The 21,621-nt window shown below is 39.6% G+C and overlaps 2 protein-coding genes across 3 annotated transcripts; both read right to left on the bottom strand.

Moving 5' to 3' along the window:
• Positions 1 to 7,709, bottom strand: skp1 (S-phase kinase-associated protein 1). 2 transcript variants are annotated; one of them, XM_047379019.1, is made up of 6 exons: positions 7,563 to 7,709; positions 6,335 to 6,434; positions 6,095 to 6,168; positions 3,769 to 3,912; positions 780 to 920; positions 1 to 687 (listed from the first exon to the last, which is right to left on the bottom strand). In XM_047379019.1, the coding sequence occupies exons 2-6, from the start codon at positions 6,429 to 6,431 to the stop codon at positions 652 to 654; spliced, it is 492 nt and encodes a 163-aa protein (XP_047234975.1). In that variant the 5' UTR covers positions 6,432 to 6,434; positions 7,563 to 7,709; the 3' UTR covers positions 1 to 651. The 2 variants fall into 2 exon arrangements, with proteins under 2 accessions (XP_047234975.1, XP_047234976.1); XM_047379020.1 differs by lacking the exon at positions 7,563 to 7,709 and adding an exon at positions 7,460 to 7,484.
• A 3,059-nt stretch (positions 7,710 to 10,768) lies between these two features.
• ppp2cab (protein phosphatase 2 catalytic subunit alpha b) lies at positions 10,769 to 21,621 on the bottom strand. The gene is made up of 7 exons (XM_047379018.1): positions 21,326 to 21,621; positions 12,806 to 13,015; positions 12,539 to 12,712; positions 12,332 to 12,421; positions 12,037 to 12,198; positions 11,717 to 11,835; positions 10,769 to 11,559 (listed from the first exon to the last, which is right to left on the bottom strand). The coding sequence occupies exons 1-7, from the start codon at positions 21,425 to 21,427 to the stop codon at positions 11,487 to 11,489; spliced, it is 930 nt and encodes a 309-aa protein (XP_047234974.1). The 5' UTR covers positions 21,428 to 21,621; the 3' UTR covers positions 10,769 to 11,486.

Below are 21,621 nucleotides of genomic sequence, written 5' to 3'. Positions count from 1 at the left end.
TCCATTTGAAAGATTTTATTAACTCCTTCAGTGTTTATCCAGCTCCAAAAAGCCAGCATCACAGCTAAGGTGAAAGTGTCCAACTAAATACACAAATTCATGGGTTAACGATGTGATGGAGGTGATAACACAAAACATGTTGCCACTTCAAACTTCATTCTCCCTATTAACAAGTCATCTTCCGAGTTTTAATAAAGCCAATGCTTTTGGAGAGCAAAAATAACATTCACCCTTGTTTTTCCATTGTCAGAAATTTTACTTTATTTAATTCAATGAACCTAAAAGAAAAATCTCCAGTAAAAAACAAAAAGCAGACAACTAGAGCAACTAAAGACAAAGAACAGCTGGAAGGAGGGATTTCTTTTTTCATTTTCAGGATACAAAGCCATGAAAACAGGACTATATTTTATGTAGATCCACAACATGAAAGTGTGAAAACAGTAATAAGCGTGTTTTGCTTAAATTAAGGACACCACACAGGCGAGTTAAAATGGTCATGCTATTATTAGGATACAGAAATGAATGGAACTAGAGAGCAAAGTGGCTGTCGATATCCCAAAAGTAAATATTAACAAATATGAACAACGCCAGTGCAACCAGTAAGCATGGACAATCCTTTTCAGTGTGGTAGTGTTGGCAGGATTCTCCGCTTTATTTTTCTTCACACCACTGGTTCTCTTTGCGTACCTGTGCACAAAACAAGTGGCAGATGAGCTTTCAAGGCTTTACGGCATTTTGTCTCGACCAAATAAGACAATCTCATGCTAATGTTTTCCAACCTGGGCCTCCTCCTCCTCTGTGAAATCATTTTTGATGTTGAAAGTCTTCCTGATCTCCTCTGGGGTTTTGCCTTTGATCATGTTGGCCACCGTCTTGCAGGTGACATCTAAGAGGCCTTTGATGTCCAAATAGTTAGCGGCCTAAACAGACAGGAAAAAACACAAGTAGCATGAGAGGCGGTGAAGAGATGCATTAAGAGGCAATGGATCCTACATCTTCGCAATAAAAGAAAAGTTATTTTTAATAAAATGCGGGAGAAAGTTGTAGAGTGGGTGGAGCTGGTGGCGACCCCTAACCTTCGCGGATTCCTCGCAATACCGCAATGGTCCCTCATTTCTCTGGTTAACAATAATCGGCCTGCTCCCTTTACTGTTAATAAAGTAATGCTCTTTTGAAACTAAAGTTGTGTAAAAGTCTAGAGCAGTATGTCTGTTAAGCAGGGTTTAAGCTAGCTAACTGAGCCAAGCTAATCAGCCAGCTAAGATTAGCTTCAGTGTTCAGAGCAGAACGTCTCTTTGCTCATCTCTTAGAAAAATATTTTTAAACGTATTGTTAATTCGTTGTCATGAGTACATGAAGCAGGTAAGTGTACAAATGTATTGTTTTTATACCATTAATTTGTCACAAAAGCAGCACATTTTAAGATGTTTTTAAGCTAGAAAGTAGACATCAAAACTTCATCTGTGCAGTTGGTTCATCAAGAATGAGCCTACTTTAAAATGTTCTGAGTTTTCGGAGCAGCGGAGCTCCGCTTACAGGCTGGTCTGGCTGCTAAGCTAACAGGCGGCTGGACTGGGACGTCCCCACTAATCGCTGCCTGGTCTCGGCCCGGCACTCTGGGATTTCCATCTATCAGTTTGTGGCGGCTGAAAGTGAATATAAAGCGTTTAGTCGGTATGTGTTGAATAAACGCAAGTACCAGCAAATAAAATGGAATATTTTTCGCCGTAACATTTTTTACATTTTAAGTTAATGTTGGCATTAATTATAAACTGTTTCACCACAGTTCTGTATGAAAAATATTTTAATAGATCACTTTAAATTTTCCTTGTACATAAAAAATGCATCTTTTCCTAACACTGTTTTTTCATGTAAACCTAACTTAGTTGAGTATGAACTCTGTTATTTTTCATAGTTTTATGCAGACAGCTCTGCAGGAGGAGAGACAGCAGTTCCAGGTTTGGATGTCGTTAACCAAAAGCTCCCGGTGATTCTCTTCACCCTCCTGTCCTCCTACTTTATATAAACATTTGATTAGACCGTCAAGGTATCAATTCATTGTACTTCTGGACTGATTATCAGCTTTTTTTTTTTTATTCTAAAATAATTTTTTACTAAATAATTATTGTAAATGATTCATGCAGTTGTAAAGCAACAACTCTGGCCTGATGAAGGTTGGTAAAAAATTAAACGTAAAATAATAATTTAAACTTTTCCTGCTTATGGACCCAGGACAACTTAAGGAATAATGGAAGGAATTCATCAACTATATAACTATTTATCAGTTCAAACAAAAAATATTTATTAGCTATTAGTGTTTTAAGGAGTAAAGGAGTAACGCCATCGGTTGGAATGAAGGTGTATTGCAGTTTTGTTTGCAACTTCCCCATGTGTCATTAGGTTCATCTAAATAAATGGTCCAGGGCCTCTATAAGCAATGGAAAGAGAAAGTACAAATGTCCCTGGGATTCTTATTACCCGGATAAAACAAATCCTGGGGCTTTCTGTGGAAAGGGGCTAAGGCTATACTGTGACAATATCTAAAGAGCATATGTATCAAAATAATTATAAATAATATATCTGTATATACGCTACCGATCAAACGTTTTAGATACACCTTCTCACTTTAAGGGGTTTCTTTATTTTCATGACTATTTAAATTGTAGATTTTAACCAAAGGCAACAAAGAATGAACACACATGGGATTATATAGTATGCTGTGTTATTGCAGCAGTAGACATAATCGTTGCTTTTCTGATTTTAATAAAAGTAATTGGATCATGTTATACATTAGTTGTGATGTTTTATGAAAACACTGTGAAACTGTGGTATTACTTTAAGTTATTATCCAGTGAGGATCTCACACCTGCTTATGTTCCAAAATAATATTGATTTTAGTGTTTTCCTAATTAATTAACCTTCAAAAGTGACATAATCCGGTCAGTGACCAAGCTTTCAACTCATTCAGCATCTGATTAGCTTCTTCAAACTCTAACCTTTCCACCGTTCTTGAGCTTGTGCTTGTAAACAAGAGTGGAAGGGTGAGGGGTTCAACAGCTCGTGTTTCTCTTTGGGGAACCAGAGCGACGGACTAATACCCGTTTCCCAATGTCTCCGTAGGTTAGTACTTAGGTTACATCTCCCATGATCTCCCCGTTTTCCCTTCCCCTGATGTCCAAATCAATTTAGCTGCCGGATCAGTGCTTATTTAACTTCAACTTTGCCTGGCCTCTCCACCACTGAATGACTTCATTAAAAAAATAAAAATCATAACTTGACCACAGGAGCAGTAGCCAGAGCAGACCATAAGATCCACACAGGAAAAAAGCAGTCAGCTTAGGCCAGGTCGTATTTGAAACACTGTACCTCCATCTTACAGGATGTTCTCTAAATCCATAAGAGTGTTTGACAACTATTCCAATCTGGCATCATAGCTGTCACTGATTAGTGACAGCTATGATAATGATCATTTTTAACCTTGTCTTGTGTAACATATATATGAATTGTTTTGTAATTTAACAAATTAGTGATCAACCAGCTGGGGACCATGGACGGAAATTCGCCTCTATGGTTAAACCTGGAACATTGACTTGATGGACTGAAGGGCTTATGTTCATTAATGTGCACTGCTCCTTCTAAACAAAGTAAACCCGTAATATTTAACAGAAGAAACTAGAGTCAACATTTATTTTTTATGAACTAGTTTATGAAACTTTGAAGTGACGACTTTAAAAGAACTGATGCAGTGAAACTGTAAAATGTTTTTACCAGAATGAGTTCAAACAAGGTGCCTTGGTCCACTTTGAGGAACTCCTGGTCCCAAACAGGAATGTCATCCGTCCTCTTCTCCTTGTTCTCGTCGTCCTCGGGGGGAGGGGGATCATCTTTGTGATGAGTACACCACTGAATCACCTGAAGGAAAACAACACCTGTACATTAATATGCAACCAAACCTTCCTCTGAGCAGCAGCTCTGCTTTTAAACATCCACACAGAGGTTTAAGCCATGCTGAAAAAGAAATGGACGATCATGAGTGTTAGGGCTTCACGATGTAAGACAAACATCCAAATGTTGCACATACATTTTGACTGGACATCATCTGTTGTGATGAATCCACATTTTCTTCTGATTCCTAAAGTATAGGCATGACTTATGGCAGTGTTTAACACTGGTCATCAAGGCACACCTGATTTAATTTAATGGCTGATTACCATCTTTTACTGAACTTCAATCGTCTGAATCAGGTGTGTTTAAGCAGGGATACCTCTAAAACATGCAGGGCAGTGTGCCTTTAGGAACCGGGTTGAAAAACACCAACTTATGGAATATAATAGCCAACGATTATTGCATTCCCAACACTACTTTGTGAGATTAACATTGTGCACACAGATATTGAGAATACATTATATTTAAAATATATCTTACAGCCCTAATCAGCACAAAGTCCAATGACTCAAGAAGTTCAAGGTAATTACGAACTCAGAAAGCCTACTTTTTGGGAAACTGGGATCTATCTGTCTTTCTTACTTGTGAGAATTGGTCCAATGTAGGTTAAACAAAAGCCAGGAGGGGCAGACAACTGATTTCATCACAAACAAGTGCAAGACAACTGGGGCAGCTGACAGCCTATTCTTCTTTATTACGGATTGAGATTTCTCTTAAAACTGTTTTAACTCGTATGCTCATGTCCTAAATGTATGTGAGATGATGCATGACTTCATGTCAAATCTAGAGGTGTTATAAGCTTCCAATCTGGAATTTTTTATATTGTTTATTTAAACATCAAATCTGCTAAATATTGGAAAAAAAATAATGTCCTCATCGCCTTTAGCCTTCCAAATAACAAACCCAGCTTTTGTTCCATTAAACAAAATGACTAAGGTCAGTAAAAGTGGTTCACCTTCAGAAAATAAAATATAATTTTTTATTATCTACTGTTAGTCCTCTTTACCACAGTAAAGGGAAAAAACATCCACTGTCATTTTGGTTCTTTTCCTCCAAAGCTGAAGTAAACACCTAGCTGGACAGGCTAATTTCCAGTCTGTGAGGTGATTGGAACCGCAGGAATGGATGCAACGTTTTCTTTCATCAATACATTGTTACCAACAGGAAGTTCTCCCCATGGAAATACAAATCTTGTATGTCCTGGTAAAATGAAGGTGCGATGGACAGTAGGTTATTCTCAAGTCTTCTGTGATAGTCTCATTTCTCTTATCCAGTAAAAAACGTTTCCTGTAGAACGTAGAGTTTTTCTTGAGGTAAGAATTTTGGGTAACTCCATGCTTTCCCAGTGTCACAGCTTTTAAGGCCGTCCATTAGAAAGAAATCGTGCCGGGCGCGGCGCTGATGGTGTAGGGTTTAGGTGCGCGACCACATACGGAGGCTACAGTCCTCGAAGCGGGCGTCTCGGGTTCGAGTAGCAGGCCCGGCGACATTTGCCGAATGTCTCCCCCTCTCTCTACCCCTCTTCCCTGTCTGCCTACTGTCAAACAAAATAAATAATAGCCACTAGTGCGGAAAAATATCTTTAAAAAAAAAGAAAGAAATCGTGCTGACTAGCGGAGATTTCGTTGAGAATCAGAATAGTTCTCATTGAGTTGGGGATAACCGTCAATATGAGCCTCTTTTCAGACCTGCCTGCAATTTAAATGTGAATTTACTGCAAAAGGGTTAAAAAAATGTAACAGCTGAAACTTACTGTATAGTTTAATATTTACCTTTTTATTGCCTTTAGGTTGATCTGCGCAATACATTGAAACACAAATATAGACCTTGCAAAGCATCGCTTAGCTGCAATATCTGGTCATTTACGCTTTAAGGATTATGCATTTCCGTTCTGAAAGCCAACAGTATATCTGGCCAGTTGGACTCTCACGGCCTTCATTACCCACAGCTGATACAGATCTTGGGGATTTTAGTGACCAAGGCGCTAAAACTTGCAGGGATTGATGGAAATGTTGGAAAAGAAAGAGAATTGAGCAAAATTTGGGGTAGCGACATCGTGATTGGAATATCGCAATTACATCTTCATCCTAAGATCACACAGCATTAATCTAAGATACGCAGCGAGGACAAAATGGTGTACGTTCGTTACCTTCTTGAGGATGGCAGCATTCACATTAGGGAGGGGGACTGGGTCATCATCTCCTTCATCGTCCATTCCCAAATCTGTAAAAAGACAAAACCAGTATTTAGCCCTAATCTCCTAAACATTTATAGGAACATCTTCATAACTATTCAAAACCTCTCTTCACTCATGAAAAATAGAGAAATATCTTTCCTGTTAAAAAAAAACAAAGAATTTGTGAAATTAGTGATAAGTTGAATGTGTCACCTTCTAACATGGTCTTGATGGTGACGGACTGTTTGGCTATCTCAACGTCCACCTCAAAGATTTCCCCATCAGAGCTCTGTAGTTTTATCGTGGGCATTTCCTGAAACAGAATACAAGGCGAATAGAAGAAAAATGACAAATTCACTGTTTCACAGGGTGAACACTGCCTTTAAAAATCCTGTTCTCGTTCTGACTTCAATAGCTTTCGTCCTCTGGTCATTTAAGTAAAAATTATTTAGCATTTATATGTTTCGCAAATCAGTTTGACAACATGTTTAAGTATTTATTTCCATCTATATTTGATCTATAATTTAGGTTTGTTTTCTTTCAAATATTATTCCAGGAGAAAACGTTTTTTTATGCCACAGTATTACCTGTTGTTTTTTTAATGATGAAAACATATGATCTTCTACAGGAACAAACTTGGTCTTCTGGTTGAATAAAATCAATTTAGTGAGAAATATTTATTTCCACCGCTGAATGTAGATAGAGGGCCATCAATTAGCCCAGAAATATGGTATTAAGATCCTGTAGCTGTTAATTTCTAATATTCATACATGATCTTTGCATCATTTTAAAATGCTTTAAATGCTCCTTGCTTCAACATACATTTCACTAACATACCCGATTACCCTTTCCCATCTTTAGTTTTCATTTTCTAATTTTTATCCACGCCTGAAAGGTAATAAAAATAATCCTATAGACTGAGTAGGAACCCCAGCGTTGACTGTTTTCCGTTGGTTAGCAAACAACAAGCTAATGTTGGCTAAAACTGAGCCAAAAGCTCATCGACAGCGTGTCATTTGGGTTTCTACGATTCATTTATTTGAATAATAGTTAGTAATTGTAAAGCTGTACAACTGTAGACGTAATTTTAGGTTAACTGCGGGGATATTGTTGTAAATCACATTAACTTATTAGCCAACCGCACATGCTAACGTAGACTAGCGAAACAACGGAAATGCTAAACAATTAGCCTGTTTATGGATAAACGCTGACTGGAGTTGCCTTCTAATACCCAGAATAGACAAGCAAGTGTCTTGTGTTTTTACAAAGAAGCTAAATATTCTGATGATGTTCAAACAGTCTGATAACCAGGCAGCTAGCACCTTAATCACACGTTACCTTAGCGATCTGCGAGGCCTCTGAGCCGCCAACCAAAGCGCTCTATATAAAACGTGTAACTCTGACGCATTTGCAAGTGTGGACACAATGTAAAGCTACGTACCGTGAATATTTCAACAGAAATACGGCTGTTAATGTCTTCCGCAGTCCGTAAAAAGTCCCGGAAAGCGTGTCGGTACCGATGGCGGCTGGAAGTCTCTGGATGAACCTGCTGGAAGCGTCCTGCTGGCGGCTGTCAGAGCGGAGGGAGGGAGCGAGCAGCGCCGCCTGTTTATCCAACTCACCTCCAACCTCGCTGCTACTTACGAGGAGGTACGATTGTGAAATCACACAAGGCTCTTGTTTCTTTTCGTTTTTGAGTTTGATTTTCCTTTTGCATTTCGCGGGATAATTGATATGCTTTGAAATGTTTTATTTAAGCAGTCCTCGTTGGCGTGAACAGTCACAAAAAACACGGACGAATCTATAAACGGGAAAACGGCTTCATGCTGCCGCTTTCCAGGTGCATCTCAATGAAGTGAAATATTATCAAAAAGCCAATTTATTTCAGTAATTCAATTCTAAAAGTGAATCTCGTATAGGTTTGTAACGCACAGACTGAGTGTTACAAAAAAGCTTGAATAGTATCAGGCTTTTTTTTCTTACGTTTTTCATCTATAAATTAAAATGTAACAATTCTGTTGATCAGAAAATAAAAATATTACATAAACAAATTGCGACTGAAATAAGTTTCTCCACCACAAACAAATGTATCAAGATCCCCGGACCTAATGTATAATGGACCAATAGATGGCATACATCACTGACTGTGGAAACCTCCCACTGGACCTCCAGCATCCTGGATTCTGTGCCTCTCAACTTCTCATCCGGACTGGATGAGAAGTTGTTTTACTTTAGTCCAGGTAAGGCACAACTGACGTGGTCTCTGGTTTAATTCAATTCAGTTTTATTTATATAGCGCCAATTCACAACACATGTCGTCTCAAGGCACTTCACAACAGACAGGTTCATACATTCCAATTAATCCCAACCATTGAACAGTTCAGTCAGATTCAGTTATTTATTCAAATTGGATAAAATGTTTTTCTGTCTAAGGAAACCCAGCAGATTGCATCCAGTCAGTGACTTGTAGCATTCCCTCCTCCCGGATGAGCATGTAGAGACAGTGGACAGTCACTGGCGTTGACTTTGCAGCAATCCCTCATACTAAGCATGCATGTAGCGACAGTGGAGAGGAAAATCTCCCTTTTAACAGGAAGAAACCTCCAGCAGAACCAGGCTCAGTATGAGCGGCCATCTGCCACGACCGTCTGGGGGTTAGAGAGAACAGAGCAGAGACACAAAAAGAACACAGAAGCACTGATCCAGGAGTACTTTCTATGGGAAGGAAAAGTAAATGTTAATGGATGTAGCTCCTTTAGTCGTTTCACCTAGAAAGAAAGAACAGATAAACTTTGAGCCAGTTTTCAAGGTTAGAGTCTGAAAGAGATCACATAGAGTTAGTTACAGTAAAAGCTCAGTCAATTGTCATGTCTAGGAGAGAGAAAGTGTTAAACACTAAAAGACAGGGCCATGTGGATCATCAATAGAGGGTGAGCATTAAGTTGTTGCCAGCAAAAGCTCGGACGATTCCCCTCTCCAGAAAGGTGTCACAGGTAGACACAGAGCCAGGCCAGGTGTAGCTTCTAGGAAGAGAAAAGAGGGAGAACATAACATTAAAAACTGAAATAACAGCAAATAATGCAGAATTAGAGTAGTGTGAGAATGTAGCAAAGAGAGTGAAAGTGGTCGTTATGTCCTCCAGCAGCCTAAACCTATAGCAGCATAACTACAGAGATGGCTCAGGTTTAGGAGTGGCTTAACATAAGGCATGCAACAGTTGTAGTCACCATTCTAGATATTTCTGTGTGGTGGTGGGTCTTGAATCACTGTCTTCATCCACAGTGGCTTTTTGTTCATAATGTTTTACCTCTGAGCATCTGTGCCTCTATATGTCCCTGGCATTATCCTAGATGTCGTGGTATTTTTTTTACCGTTCTCACATTGCCCGATATTAAACACAACTGTGATTTTGTTAAAAATCCAGTTGAGTTAATAAACAGATGTACAATGTCCGAATTTTTCAGATTGCGAGAACATGTTCTTTGCTCAGGGTTCTGACTGGGCCACTCAACATCTTTAATGTTCTTCTGGTAAGGCCCCATTTCTGTTAATTACAATGTATGCTTTGGGTCATTGTTGTGCTGAATTATGAAGTTCCTCTTTATCGTTCTAGTAGTAGTCTGGAGGTTTTGTGCCATCTTGACTGGTTTCTGGAATTTTCCAAAATTCCCTTTAATCTTAACCAAGGCTCAAGTTCCAGCTCAAGAAAAAAAGCCTGCTGCTACCACCACCGTGCTGAAGCACATGGGAGATTTTAGGCACATCTTCCACACAGCCAGAAATCCCTGCAGCTTTTCTGATGTTGCTGTAGGCCTCTTGGTAGCCATCCAGACCAATTTTTCTCCCTGTTTTAACAATTTTGGAGGGACATCTAATTCTAGTAATGTCACTGTTGGATAATGGGATTCTTCTGATGCTCTCTGCAGGTGACAAACTCTACTCCTTGAGTCCCAGTGTCTCTGCTTCAACACATCTAAATCAAATAATGTCATTACCAGGATGCTGTAGAACTTTTAATTCATACTGTTGCCGGCAATGTAGTAATTTCATTTAGGACATGTAAATTAAAGTTGCAGGATTCGAGTACTGGAGTGTCACACCCATGGCCTAGTGAAACAGCTGAACTTCGTTTGGGGTTAATTAGAGGAAATTAAAATGGTGGCAGATGTGTTGCAAAATCTGTTCAACATGAATTTGAATGTGATAGTTTATTTAAACCCAGGTGTAGGAGTGTGTGCACACTTTTCCAACCATTTTGTTTTTCTTTTCTGTAACAGATTTCTATTGGTTTTTCACTCGAGTTGTACAGGGTATGTGTCACAATAAAGGGCAAAATGTTAAGTTATTTATCTTTATATAATTTCACGGATTTACACTACGAAACACCGGCTTTTTAAAAAGGGGTGTGTGGAGTGGAGTGTTTAGGCAATGTTTCTACGGCGTTATACCTTAAGACACCACTGGGTGGCGCCAAATACCTCTTGCACAGCCTTCAAGCAAGCATTGAAATGCTACGTTTTTGATGTTGGAGCATAAAATCAAAATAAGAACATCAACGTCGCCAGATACTTTCGAACTTGCGCTAAGCTATTTCATTTTAATTGTATTTGTAGAATACCAGATTATATATCCATATAAAAACAACGCTGACACCAAGAAGCCATCTTTATTATTCTAATTGTTTAGTTAAAATACAGTCTGAAGTTGAAAGAGTAAGTGGGTTGATGAGGATGAAAACTCCATCATATATAAACCAAGCTGTGTTACTGCACAGGAAGGAGTTTTATTATAAGTTACAGGAGACAAACAAACTTGTGGCAAGCTTTTCTTATTTGGACTTATCTGGAACTTTTACAAAAAAAAAAAAGAAAAACAGGGAGGAACATAAAAACTTAACATCGGTAGTGTGAAGCCTATCTTCGACATCTGATACAAATTTCATAAATGTATTTAACTGTACAAAAGTGCAAACATATGTTCAGGTCTCGTCAACTAAATCTGTGACCGGTGGATCTCAAACAGCTGCAGGGTTTTCTCAGACTTGATCAGCCCAGCTACATATGTACAGAACGAGGAATTTATATCTGCGTTATATATAGTCTGAAAAGGAGATTTTAAATACGAGTCCTCGGCAATGAACATTGCAATGATTATGTCACACACCATTTTGTCCATCCATAGACACACTCCTATTAGAAAAAGCTTAAATAGGTCATTGTGTGGATTTCCAATGTGCACTGCTGTTTTTTCCCCCCCTCACCCTGGTCTCAGTTTTGTGTTCCTCATTCATGTCGATATTGGTTCAAAGTCATAAAATGTCGATACTGGACTTGACTGTACAAGAGCTGATAGAAGAGGTCAGGATTTACAGGAAGTAGTCTGGGGTGCGGCGGGTTACATGTGGCTCTCCTCTGCGAGGTGCAGGGTCAAACTGCAAGCTGGAGGAGGAAGGAAGATTGAACATTTATAACAATCTGAGCATAATAAATATAATTTATACAGGACTCAAGCTAAGCTCATCTCATTCTAATAGTTTGGACTTAGCAACATCATGTGTCAGCAGATTCCTATTCAGATTATTTTTTGTGTACTTACAAGGAGTATTTGAGAGTGTCGTCTAATTCCATGATGGCTGCCTGGTTACCACAGCGGTAGCAGTAGTTGGGAGCACTAAAAATCGTTACCACATTCCTCTCATGGCACCAGTTGTATCCCTGAGAGAAAGAGATTAGTAAAAGGTTCTATTAAAAGTACATTATTATCTGTGTAAAAAAAAAAATAAAAACGTGTTGGTTTACCACTTAAAATCCAAGTGTAACAAGGAAATCTTTGGTTGTAACGTGACAAAATGTGAACAAAGCCCTGTATGTATGTAGCGCATAGCACAATAAACACCCAGGTAAAATGCAACACACCTCCATAACTAGCTGGTGGGCTCGGGACACCAATGTGAGGCGATTGGCATGGTTGAAAGTCTCCGAGATGTCCTGACCGAACGTGTAGCCAGCTCCTCGAGGAGAGATGCCCCAGCCGCCGCGGTCATCAGGATCCGACCACAGCAGGTCACACATGGGACCCTGCACGAAGAAACGATTAACATTGCTGGGATTTATGAGGCTAAATGGCCTTTTCACATTTCTTCAAATTGACTTTACCGTCAATGCAGTATTTGTAACCATGAGGATAAACACATTTAAATATGCTCTTTACCTCGTGTGGTACTTCCTGTAAGCGGTCCAGAGCCCTAATGTGATCCAATGTATCTATAGATGGTGATAGGCCTCCATGAAGGCAGAAAATCTAAGAGGAACACAGAAGAACATATTAACTTCATGATGCGTTACATAATTCTAAGCTAACCTTGTTATTCAGCAGATTGTTCCGACACGTGTGGGACAAACCACGATGTATTCTCACCTGAGAGTCTACCAAGGCAGTTAGAGGGAGGTAATCGAACAGGTCAGTGAAATACTTCCAAACGTTGGCATTTCCGTATTTCCTTAAGCACTCGTCATAGAAACCGTAGACTTGCGTAATCTGTCTGCTCTCGTGGTTTCCTCTGAGGATTGTTATGCGCTCCCGGAAACGTACCTGACACACAAAGGAGAAAATATTTCTAACTTCTTTTATTCTGAAGACCACAATAGAAAAAAACAGCAGGTTGTTCAGTGTTGATTTAATCACCTTAAGTGCTACAAGCAAAGAGACTGTTTCTACAGAGTAGTACCCTCTGTCCACGTAGTCTCCCATGAACAAATAGTTTGTGTCTGGAGATTTCCCTCCGATCTTGAACAGCTCCATAAGGTCGTGGAACTGGCCGTGCACGTCACCGCACACAGTCACCGGACATCTCACCTCCTGGACGTTTGACTCTTTCGTCAGGATCTCCTTTGCCTGCAGAAAGCAGACCGGAAAAAAAAAGAACATCCATTTTAATAAAAGAGCAGAGAGGACAATTAATCTGATCACTATGCAGAGTGAGACTTTAATTACAGGAACACATTTGCCACAACAGCCACCACGATGTCCTGTTAAGATGCTGCTTACAATGTGACGTTGACTTAATGAGCATGTGTGAAGTGTTGAGACGAAGTAAGCTTAGTGTAGCTCTAACGCTAACTCTGCAGTGCTTGGATACACAGAGCATCACATTATTTCCTAAAAATATGGAAGTAGCGATGCTCCAAAATCCAAAAGTAGAGAGCGTTTAGCTTATTTACGATATGACTTTAACTCAACAAGTGCCTATGCTGAGTATTAACTACAGTGTTTCTGCCCATACCAGACAGATGAACAGGTGGACGGATGATTTAGACCATAGGATCGTGAATACATTGTGGGAATCCAAATATTTTTTCATACTCTCTTCTTTCTCCATACTTCTCTGCTCCCCTACTTTTCCAGACTGTGTAGAAACCATGCCACCAGATTATAAAATTAGAACTATAACAAAAACCCTACATTGTTATATTATTACTAGTAGTTTATTCTACCCACGTTTCAGCGCTACGGTCTGCTGCTGCAATGTATGACTCAGCGTGTGGCCTGCAGCTAATGCTTTCAGAAGCCATTAGATACCGCTGCCTGACTGAGTGCAAACAGGGGAAATCATACTGAAGAGACGCTTTAAATATACAGAACCCTGCTTCCTTTGGCTTCATCCAGACATCAACATCCTTAGTTTTAACTGCATGTTAGGATTTCAAGAAGAACATTTTTCATGAAAAGAAAAATTAGTAGATCGCTTCCATTTCTTTTTAAGCAGCAAATAGTATAAACATTTACACTATTTGGGTAATGAAAACTCAAGCCATCTTTTTTTGGAGAAGAGGGGGTTTGATCAGCTGGATAAATTCTTCAATATTCTTCTAATATTTTAGATGGAAAGACCACCACTGATGGCTGACATGCCAAAACAAAGGTCGACGTGCTTCATAGGTTTTTCACATGAGAGGTCATGAGAACATCAACAATCATCCCTCTGCCAAAGACACTACGCCCCTCAAAACCGAATCACTACAGACCAGCTGCACTAACACCAATAGTGAGCAAACGTTAAGAAAATTTGATTTTTCGTTGCATCTTGCCAACTGTCGATCCACAGCTGGACAAAAATCCGTTTGCTTACTAGACCAAGCGAGGTATGGAGGATGCTGTAGTACGTCTCCTCCATGCCGTCCTTCAACATCTGGACACACCTGCTAACTTTGCAGCAGTTCTTTTTCTAGATTTAAATTCTGCATTCAACACAATTCAACGGCAACCTGATGATACACAAACTACAGCAGCGAAATATTTCTTCTAACATTATCCACCTGATCCATAGTTTTCTGAGCAGCAGACCACAGGCTGTGAGGACAGGCATCAACTTATCTGACCCCATGATTACCAACACTGGAGCTCCTCAAGGCTGTGTCCTTAGTCCTTTCCTCTACAAGCTGTACACCAATGACTGTATAAACTCTACAGACATCACCACTTTTTAATAAATACTCATATGATACACCAATTCTGGCTCTTTTTAATACTCTGCCATCTGTCATAGACTATCAGAGCTCAGTCATGCATTTCACACAATGGTGTAAAGACTATTATCTCTACATCAACTCCGACAAAACAATGATAATGATTTCCACAGCGCCCAGTTTCTGTACAAACCATATTTCCACCAATGGCAACATAAAAACAGTAGATAACCACATTTAAAGTTCATAAACGCTCTCAACAAAGATTACAGGTCCTTCACACGCTCGGTGCCCTTCATGTTGCCCCTCATCTTCTGCTGCTGCTGTACCAGAGTATTAGTCAGTCCATTCTGCTGTACTGTTCTACCTGTTTTTACGTCATGCTGTCAGTGGCAAATAAAAATAAGCTCCTCTAAGTCACTCACATCGTATCGAAAATAATCTGTTCCCAGCCCACACCAAACTTCACAGAACTCAATGACAGCAATGGCCCGCCTCGTCAAATTGAGAGTGTCGGACAAAAAAAGTTGAAACATTTTCGTACAATTGTGGCAGCACCATCTGTATGGATCCATTCAAACAACAGAGCGCCAGACAGGGAGGTTGGATGCTGATGGAGAGCTTTTCAGTGGCCTGCAGCCAGCTGATGGGATAGAGACAGAAATCCCAGAGCGTCCAGGAGTCAGGACAGGGCTGCAACGTTGCACAAACTTGACCTAAATTTTACATGAACACTCTACCTACACATAAGGCTACAGACATGTAGATGGGGGCATTTCAGTCTCTGGCACATAGAGCAGCAGAGCTTCAAATCTCTGAAGCACCAAATTTCCTAAGCTTGGGAGAATATTTTAGATGTCTGTATCAAAGTGGGACAGCGATGAGCCAAGCTGTTTCTCTTTAAATGAGGGAGATTAAAAGAAATAAATAAGTGGGCCGTGTCTGTCTGGGATCCTCTTCACTGTACAGAGCTTCAATAATCTTCAGTAACAGCTCCATTTTCATTAGATACACTATTGACAGTTGTATGTCTAACATATGCACAATAAAATGAAAATACGGCTAGGTAATGAAGAGTGGATTTCCGCAGCAGGACAACTGTTTTCAAACATGCACTAAAGAAAGAAAACTGCTCTTTATATTTCAGTCAATGAACAAGAGGCACAATCTAATCAGCTGGTATTGGCAAATATAGTGAACTATTGAAGCAATCAAGGTCCATTTGAGTTAAAAACGATTTAACCAAATGTGCATCAGAGTTTGACTTTGATTAGTGACACTGCCGTGTCAAGAAGGATGCTGCCATGGATGACGAAACTAAAGCAGTGACATATTAAATAATAATATGTTATTAATATTTCTCCAGCTCATTGGTTTGTATTGCATAATCCTCCTAATAGATCCACCCAACAGATCACATGGTTTAAACGACATCTGGCCTCAAAATGATCACCAACGATCTTTGATAATGAAATCTGGTCATTAAAGTCAGCTCCTGAAATCTGTACTGTATTCTTGCTGTTAAAAGTAGAATACTAATGAATATAATCAAAATGAGAGGCATGTGCATATGGAAGCTTGTTTTTGGGATTTGATTAAATTAGAAGAACTGGGCTTGACATGTGCTATAGGTGACAAGCCATATGCGAAGTGAGTTTGACTGATTGTACGGATTAAAAAGGTGCAGGAACCTTTTATTCAAGTATGGGCGAGACTGAATAATACGTTCAAAACCCACAGAAAAATATAGTCCTTAATTATAATTATTGTGCCACCTTTTTTGTCTTATACTTGGACAAGCTGGTAGATTAGAAAATAACTTTTGTTCACGAATCATTTCAAATCTTTTGTTTCCTGATTTTGCACTATCCACCACCAAAACCCTTTTATTTCAATTCTTATGTTAAACTGTAGAATCTGTAATAATCGTCTGTAAAAGCTAAAAAAGAAGTCCCAATAAAACTAATTATCTGTGGTTCCAGGAATAAAACTTCTTACGTTCTCCTCACTGCTTTCATCAATGCAAAAAGCAGACGGCACCCTTCTTCAGATTTTATTTATTGATGACATAACCTGCGAACGCAATAATAATCAGTCATAAACTGAAACCCTGAAGGGGGATTACTCCCTGATCATATATTACATAAACCTGGATTGAATTAAACCTGAACAACAGGACCTGCTACTTCTGGCATCAGGACAGCTTTTCATAACTCACAATCTGAACCTGGATTCACAGAGGCGAGGTAGCAAAACATATGACAGCTGCCTTAACAGCACAGGTTACATAAGACTCCCACCAAAATTCAGACCACACCTGCAGCAGCATTAATAAACACCTTGCCCAGATTTACAGCCCTCATGCCCAAGATGTCAGACGCCACAGAGTCGACATAAAACGCTCAGCAAGTGTTGGGAAATGAAGTCAGTATCGTCCCGGCAGTATAATCTCATTAAAGTGAGTTAAACACGGCTCAGGGTTCTCCGGCAGGAACCTCGGGGCGAATTAAGAACGATAACGAGGCAAAAACAACCACCACAGAGGATGATATCATGACCCATCACCACTACAACTGCTGAATCAGCAGCAGACAGGTTGTTCCTGTCAGCATTTGACATGCTTTAATTTCCAACAACGTACAACTAAATATCATTTCCTTGCTCACAAACCCGGTAATAAACTCAGAAATAATTCCAGCAAACAAAGTGAGAAACAAGCCTCCACTAATGGACTCATTCTTCTGAGAGAAACAATGAGCACAGCGGCAAACAGGCCTCGGCTGCCTCAGACTGGTTTGAACATAAACAGAGGTCATGCAGAAGCTCTCGGCTCCAGAAGGTGGGCCACTACCACCACATTACATCACTCTGACACGCTGCAGGTGACGTCGTGTGTTAATAAGAGCAGGTTCAGAGTTTTCTTTCTATATGCAGTGATTCAAAAAGGACTCACATCATCAAATTACAACTGCAGACCTTTATGTATTTCATTGGAAATGTATGCAAGAGACCAACAGAAAGTATTGCATAATTATCAGGTGGAAGGCCAATGATGCAAGGTTTTCTAAATATGTTACAAATAAAGGTCTGAAAGGCGCGGCAGGGAATTGTACTCTTGCCCCAAGTCAACAGTTTGTAGAATTACAGCTTCAGATATTTCATGGTTTATCTACCAGGGTTGCAAATCTATGGACTAAATATTTTCACCATTCTTCTTTACAATAAATAGCTCAAGCAGATGTTTAGAGAACCTCTCTGGACATCAATGTTTAAGTCTAGCTATAGATTCCCTATTTGATTTATGCCTGGGCTTCAACTGGGCCATTTCAACATATGACTATGATTTGATCCCAATATTTCCATTAAGTCTCTGGCTCTCTGTTTAGCTTTGTTAACTTTTGTAGAGCATGGTGTTTTAGGATTTACAAATAGTGTTTGTAGGTGAATAAATCACCCTCTTCTAACATTCACTTTATTTAAAAGCATGCATCTAAAGAACAGTCATGTTCTCTTGAAGAAGAGGTACTTAACAAGATGAGTCAGACCAAGCCTGGATGATCTCTAAACAGACCTTACAAGGGAGTCAAGATAACAGATGAGGTGGAAACCGAGCTGAAAAAACTATAAGTTATGCAACATAACGGGGTTAATTTGCACAGACAAGAGAAAATGGGTCACAAGGAGGATGGAAGGATGATGCATGTTTTCTGCACTTAATTACATTTTCTCCATCTAACTGACAAGGACAACGATCTAATTTTCAGCCAGCAGAGGATTGTCTTCCTATAAATTACATTAAAAATCATTAAATAACCAGCTAGAGCTCCCTATTCTGGAGATAAACTATTTCTAAAACACTGACAGGCCTTTGGGTGAACTGGGATAACTAGAAAAGATACAAGATTGGTAGCAGATATTTCAGGCGTTCCTTCCTAACAGCACCCTAAACACCAGGCGAAGGAAACTCAGATGGCTGGAATGCAGAGAGAACATATTACACAGCACATCTCATTCCTTCACACCCCCACACACATCCCAAAACAGAGACGGTGGCTCAGTGAGTCACAATGAACCGTGCTGTCCTCGGTCACACCCTCTGCTCTCCTTAGCAACAAAGGCTGCCACTGTGTTGCTGATGCAATGCGCAATCAATTATATCCTCGGCTATTTATGAAACAGAGGAGGATGGTGTGTGTGGGCGTGCTGAGGTGAAAATATTAACAGAGCGCACATGGGAACAGATGGAGGGAGGGATGAATGGACAGGTGCAACAAAACATCTCTCAGCTGCTTTTAATACGGACAACATTTCACCCGACTGCAGGCTGACAAGCCAAAGGAGGTTGTTGTTCAATTAGGAATTAATTCATCTATATGTGCTGTTAACCTCGAAGCAGTGTGAGGACGATCACGTCTCATATCAAAAGTCTTAACCCACAGCCCTACGGGGATAAACAATACATGTTGGGATACTTAAAAATCAAGACTGATCCTAAGCAGAAACAAATGTTAGGATTAATAAGCCCCTTGACATTACAGCTCTTTTAACCTTCAACACACAGTGGACCAAACATGGCAATGATTCGGGTGCCTGCATCCTTTTTAGGAACTGATGTAAAGCTGTGCTACAGAAAGAAAGCAGATCTGCTAAAACAATTATACAAAAAAAAAAAAAAAAACGGCACTATTTTAGTCCTCCATGAAAGCTGAAGATGAATAAAAAGAAGAGTCAGGGGAGGACACAACCCAATAAAAACTGCTAGATATGGGTGAAAATCCTGACCTCACCCACAAAATAAAAGTGAATTCTCCCCCACATGGGACGCACCATCAGAATCAGTAGAATAGGAATCAGCGGGTCAGAACGTCAAGAAACATGATCAGCAAATTTGATTAAATAATGTAAAATAAGGGATATGAAGAACAATAAGCAGTACAATTGGATGATACAAGCCTATCTTTCAGAGTCTAACAAAAGATAATTTTAGGCTGACATCCTGAGCTGGAAATCAATATCGAAAATATTGCTGAGACTGCTAGGGTTCCTACACGATTTCAATTTCAAAATTCAATACATTTTATATTTGCAGAGTGGAAGAATGGTCAAAACCTTTATACAACTGGATAGGGAACATATATATTTGCTTTTCCCACACCTATCCAAACCTGGAAAACACAAATCATAGTCAGACAGAGGAATGCTGGATTGGGGTTAAGCTGAGGCTCAGACCACTGTAGTGTGCAGAGTTGGCCGGTTAACAGGAAAAAGCAGCAACATATGGACATGCCGCGAGTCCAGCTTAGAGCAGCAGATAAATTCAGAGCTTAGAGAAGCAACCGGCCGAAACACCTAGCAGGAATGCCAAAGGTCTAACTTAATTGATTTTTGCATTGCAGCCATTCATTTAATCAAAAAAAAAAAAACTATTTTAATTGTATGATTTTAAATAATAAAATAAGTTACAGGCTGGCTGTAAGCACAGAAACAAGAGATGATTTTCCTAGCCGATACCCAGCTCTCTTTGAGCTCTGACCTGCCAATCCCATTTGACCCTGCCCTAAAACAAACTATACCAGATTAAAGAGATGACAAATGACAGATGTATTAGTTTGGACTCTACCAGAAATTGTAGGAATTAAAAGAATAACCCAATTTATGCGTCAAAGCATACGTCCCTAAATACAATTTAGTGATGATTCATCAGTAGATCAGCAAGAGACCAGAATTGCCCAATTTACCCATAACTGGCTCTGATCTGCAGATCAAATGTTGAAACAAAATGCTTGATTTCCTTTATTCTTTAAATGTATCAAAACTAAGAGCTCCTATCATTTCTGGTCTTTAAACACATCAACCAACAGCATCTATGTAGATGCACTTTTTTTTGTTGAATCAAAGTCTGGTTAAGGTTGGGGAGGTCACCTAGCAATTCCTTCATTTTAAAAGGTAGATTTACTAGCATATCTTTTCTGTTTTATGTGTTGAAGTCCTTAGAAAAAAAGTCAAAATAGTCAAAATCGGTAGAAGTAACAAAGATATAAAAAGAAAATTGGAAATTATTTGCAGCAACGAAAACTCTTTGATTGGTAAAAACATAGAAACAAACCTGTAAAAGATTAAAACATTCCTGAAAAACAACAAAAGGTAAACTGTTGATTAGGTAGTGTCTGGAAAGGAGTCATCCTCACTACCAATGGACAATTAAGGTAGATGAATCAGAGATGAACAGCTACCTTCAGGACCTGCTGTGACAAGCGAGGGGGAAAAAAGGCACTTTATACAGATAGTTGAAAGTTTTGGTGGCACACATGGAGAAAACAGCGTTTAAAGCAGATGATTGCTGGGGGGGTGATCTCAGAGCGTTCCTTCACTGAATGACATGTGGGACATATGGCTGCACATGTTAAACGACGCCCTCCTAAAATGACCTTTTTTTTTTGCACGAACTGTTCCTAAAACCAGCTCAAATAGAAAAAAAAAATGCACTTCTGTTTACCAAGTTAAACGTCATTAGCCCCAACATTACCCAGTAGTAGTTCCGTTAAACCCACCAGTAGTCAATTAGCCTAACGGTTTCAGGCTACAACTACTAATTAGCAAACAAATAGACGCACCGCGTACTGAAATCTACACTATAGACGCCATTTTAAGAGTGTCTGGAAGACAACAGGGAGAACAGACCAGACACTGAAATTAAACTTCAGATTAATACAGAAATAGTTCTGCTTTAGTGCCTTACCTTTTCGCATAGCGTCTTCACTTGTCCCTCGGACAGCTGCTTGCATTCGTTGAGCTGCTCGATCCACTGATCAAGCTCTTTCGTAAACGCCTTTTCGTCCATTTTTGTGCTTTTTCTAACAGCAATAGTTACTTTTTGTTCAACCGAAACGTTGATTGATCTCGTAGAAGAAGCGTCTTCCCGGGAGCTTCACCGAGCAGCCACTGCGGACACCAGTCTTTGCCTCTCTCCTGTAAACTGAAGCAAGTAAACTGAGCAAGGGGAGGGAAAGGCGTCAACCTGAAGAGCAAAGACGT

The sequence above is a fragment of the Girardinichthys multiradiatus genome, chromosome 11 (genome assembly GCF_021462225.1).
Source record: "Girardinichthys multiradiatus isolate DD_20200921_A chromosome 11, DD_fGirMul_XY1, whole genome shotgun sequence".
Taxonomy (NCBI): Eukaryota; Metazoa; Chordata; class Actinopteri; order Cyprinodontiformes; family Goodeidae; genus Girardinichthys; species Girardinichthys multiradiatus.
The sequence above is the reverse complement of the archived record's forward strand: the minus strand, read 5'-3'. Positions and strand labels throughout refer to the sequence as shown.

Bases quoted from the DNA above. Each gene is read 5' to 3' on its own strand.
- ppp2cab (XM_047379018.1), bottom strand. From the start codon at position 21,427: ATGGACGAAAAGGCGTTTACGAAAGAGCTTGATCAGTGGATCGAGCAG. The intron at 12,422-12,538 runs GTGAGAATACAT...TGTTCCTCTTAG, and splicing joins CTGCCTTGGTAGACTCTCAG to ATTTTCTGCCTTCATGGAGG. The intron at 11,836-12,036 runs GTGTGTTGCATT...TCTTTCTCTCAG, and splicing joins CCCACCAGCTAGTTATGGAG to GGATACAACTGGTGCCATGA.
- skp1 (XM_047379019.1), bottom strand. From the start codon at position 6,431: ATGCCCACGATAAAACTACAGAGCTCTGATGGGGAAATCTTTGAGGTG. The intron at 6,169-6,334 runs GTGACACATTCA...GTCTTTTTACAG, and splicing joins CATCAAGACCATGTTAGAAG to ATTTGGGAATGGACGATGAA. The intron at 688-779 runs GTTGGAAAACAT...TTTTGTGCACAG, and splicing joins CAGAGGAGGAGGAGGCCCAG to GTACGCAAAGAGAACCAGTG.